Source organism: Protomyctophum parallelum (genome assembly GCF_964188405.1).
Source record: "Protomyctophum parallelum genome assembly, chromosome: 23".
Classification (NCBI taxonomy): Eukaryota; Metazoa; Chordata; class Actinopteri; order Myctophiformes; family Myctophidae; genus Protomyctophum; species Protomyctophum parallelum.
Window position 1 is genome coordinate 30,827,878 of NC_139715.1, and position 2,500 is coordinate 30,830,377.

The 2,500-nt window shown below is 39.7% G+C and overlaps 1 protein-coding gene across 1 annotated transcript in view; it reads left to right on the plus strand.

Moving 5' to 3' along the window:
* Nucleotides 1–2,500, plus strand: part of LOC310854045 (kalirin-like) — a 70,584-nt gene that overhangs the window by 61,113 nt on the left and 6,971 nt on the right. The window contains exons 45-46 of the mRNA XM_083758523.1: nucleotides 948–1,014; nucleotides 1,954–2,057. Of these exons, the coding sequence (XP_083614649.1) occupies nucleotides 948–1,014; nucleotides 1,954–2,057 (171 nt within the window). The remainder of the gene's footprint in view (nucleotides 1–947; nucleotides 1,015–1,953; nucleotides 2,058–2,500) is intronic.

Sequence of the window (2,500 nt, forward strand, 5' to 3'; positions counted from 1 at the left end):
CAATAGTTTTTAAACTAGGGTTTTATTTATTTATTTCGATAGTTTGTTTGTTTGTTTTCAAAATGGTTATAGTTTTGATTCGTTTTCCTATATGATATTATGATATGAGATATACCAAATTGCTCAGAAAAGTTGCACTTTTGACAAAATGTATTTTGATAAAAGACAAGACTAAAACTAAGTGCAGTACTGAACAGACTAGGGCCGGGACTAATTGCGATTAATTTAGATTAATTAACTACAGAAAAATTGATCGCGATTAACTACAGATAAATTAATCACACCTTTTTTTTCACCGCGGAACGTTTCTCACTGGGCGCTTTTCTATAGTACTGAAAACTGGAAATAATAAAAAGTCACCCCATTTTGTGTTGCCTAGAACTGGAGGTCTGACAAAAAGCAGTAACAATATGAAGTAAGTACAGCTTTGTGATGTCACTGAGATGTACTTGTTACTGTTACTAATTTTTTTTCAGACCTCCAGTTCTAGGCAACACAGAATGGGGTGACTTTTTATTATTATTTCCACAACAGGTATATTAATGACAGTAAAATGTTGAAAATTAGTGGTATCCTGTAGTCACTATTCGTTGATTCACTGGGATACCAAAAAACAAAGGTTTCTCGCTGTTCTCGGGTTGAATATCGATATGCGATTAAAATGCGATGAATCTAGATTAATTAATCGCAAAGCCTCTGATTAATTAGATTATTTTTTTTAATCGAGTCCCAGCTCTAGAACAGACACATTATTATAATAATCACACTTTGGCTTATTGTGTGTGTGTGTGTGTGTGTGTGTGTGTGTGTGTGTGTGTGTGTGTGTGTGTGTGTGTGTGTGTGTGTGTGTGTGTGTGTGTGTGTGTGTGTGTGTGTGTGTGTGTGTGTGTGTGTGTGTGTGTGTGCGCGTGTGCGCATGTGCGCGTGCGTGTTGCGTTCCGTTGCAGGTTTGTCGTTAACGAGATGGTCCAATCAGAGAAGGACTACGTTAAAGACCTTGGAGTCATTGTAGAGGTGAGACTCGGCCCATTTTTAACCCATTCTGACCTGAGATCAGATTAAAAAAATGTCTTCTTCTACATCCTGACAGTTTTCTGAAAAAGCTATGTTTCTATGTCAGTCGTTCTTCGATTTTTCAAAAATAGCAGACCTAGGAAGTGTGTGACATGCCACCAGGTCATTTGGGTCAAGCACTATCTCTTTGGACTCAAAGAAATCAATGAATTGGCTTTCCAGTGATTGTTGATCCTCAGGCGGCGCATCTTCACCGTCGCTTCGGCCTTCTGCTGACGCCTTGGCGTAGGATCTTGGCTTCACTTTGAGTCCGCTAATTATTACGTCCTCCATCCTTGTGTACTGTAACAGTACACAAGGATGGAGGACGTAATAATTAGCGGACTGTTCCACTTCGTTGATTCTCAGCTCGAGCTCCTCGATTTCTTTGTCTTTTTTCTTTTACTGTGTTCTTCAGTGCCTTGACTTCGTTTACCAAATCGAGGAGTGTGGCTCGTTGCTTCACTAGTGAGCTCAACCCCGCTGTCACATAGTTTAGCGAGTTTTTGATGTCCTCAATATCTTCCTCCATCGTAGTTTTTTGGTGCCTTTGGTGGCATTATATCTTCCGTTTGATTTCGTCAGTTAGTTTAGTTTAGTTTAGTTTGGGATTAATTCACCCAAACAGCAGCAGCCGCAGGGCGCGGCACGTCAGCGCTTCACACGACACAGGTTGCCAGTCTCACGTCATGAGAGAAGTGTTTCTTCAATGAATGAATGAATGAATCAATCAATTAATCAATCAATTAAACGATCACAATATTGTTGAACACTGACACAAATTTCTGTGTGTGTGTGTGTGTGTGTGTGTGTGTGTGTGTGTGTGTGTGTGTGTGTCTCTCTCTCTCTCTCTCTCTCTCTCTCTCTCTCTCTCTCTGTGTGTCTATGTCTCTCTCCCAGGGGTTCATGTCTAGGTTAGAGGTGAGAGGGATCCCAGAAGACATGAGAGGAAAAGACAAGATCGTGTTTGGAAACATTCACCAGATCTATGACTGGCACCGAGAGTCAGTACACGCACGCACACACACACCACACACACACCACACGCACACACACACACACACACACACACACACACACACACACACACACACACACAATTAATCAGTCTACTCCACTAGTCCCTCCATAACATTTTAGTCTAGCTTTTGTTTGTTTTGACAAAATTGTCAACATATTAGTCATAGTTTTAACCACCTTAGCTTCATTTTTATTGAGTCTTCATTTAGTTTTAGTCTTCATAGTTTTAGTTGATGAAATTAACATAGCTAACAGTCATCGTTCCATTTCTTTTAACCCTTTAAACCCTATAATTAGTAGACCACATTCCCAATTATGGACACATCATTATTAGTTGACTGAATAAAGTGTCCATCAAAGTTATGAATTGACTTAATTGAGAATTAAATCATTGATTTAATTGTACTGTGTGTGTGTGTGTGTGTGT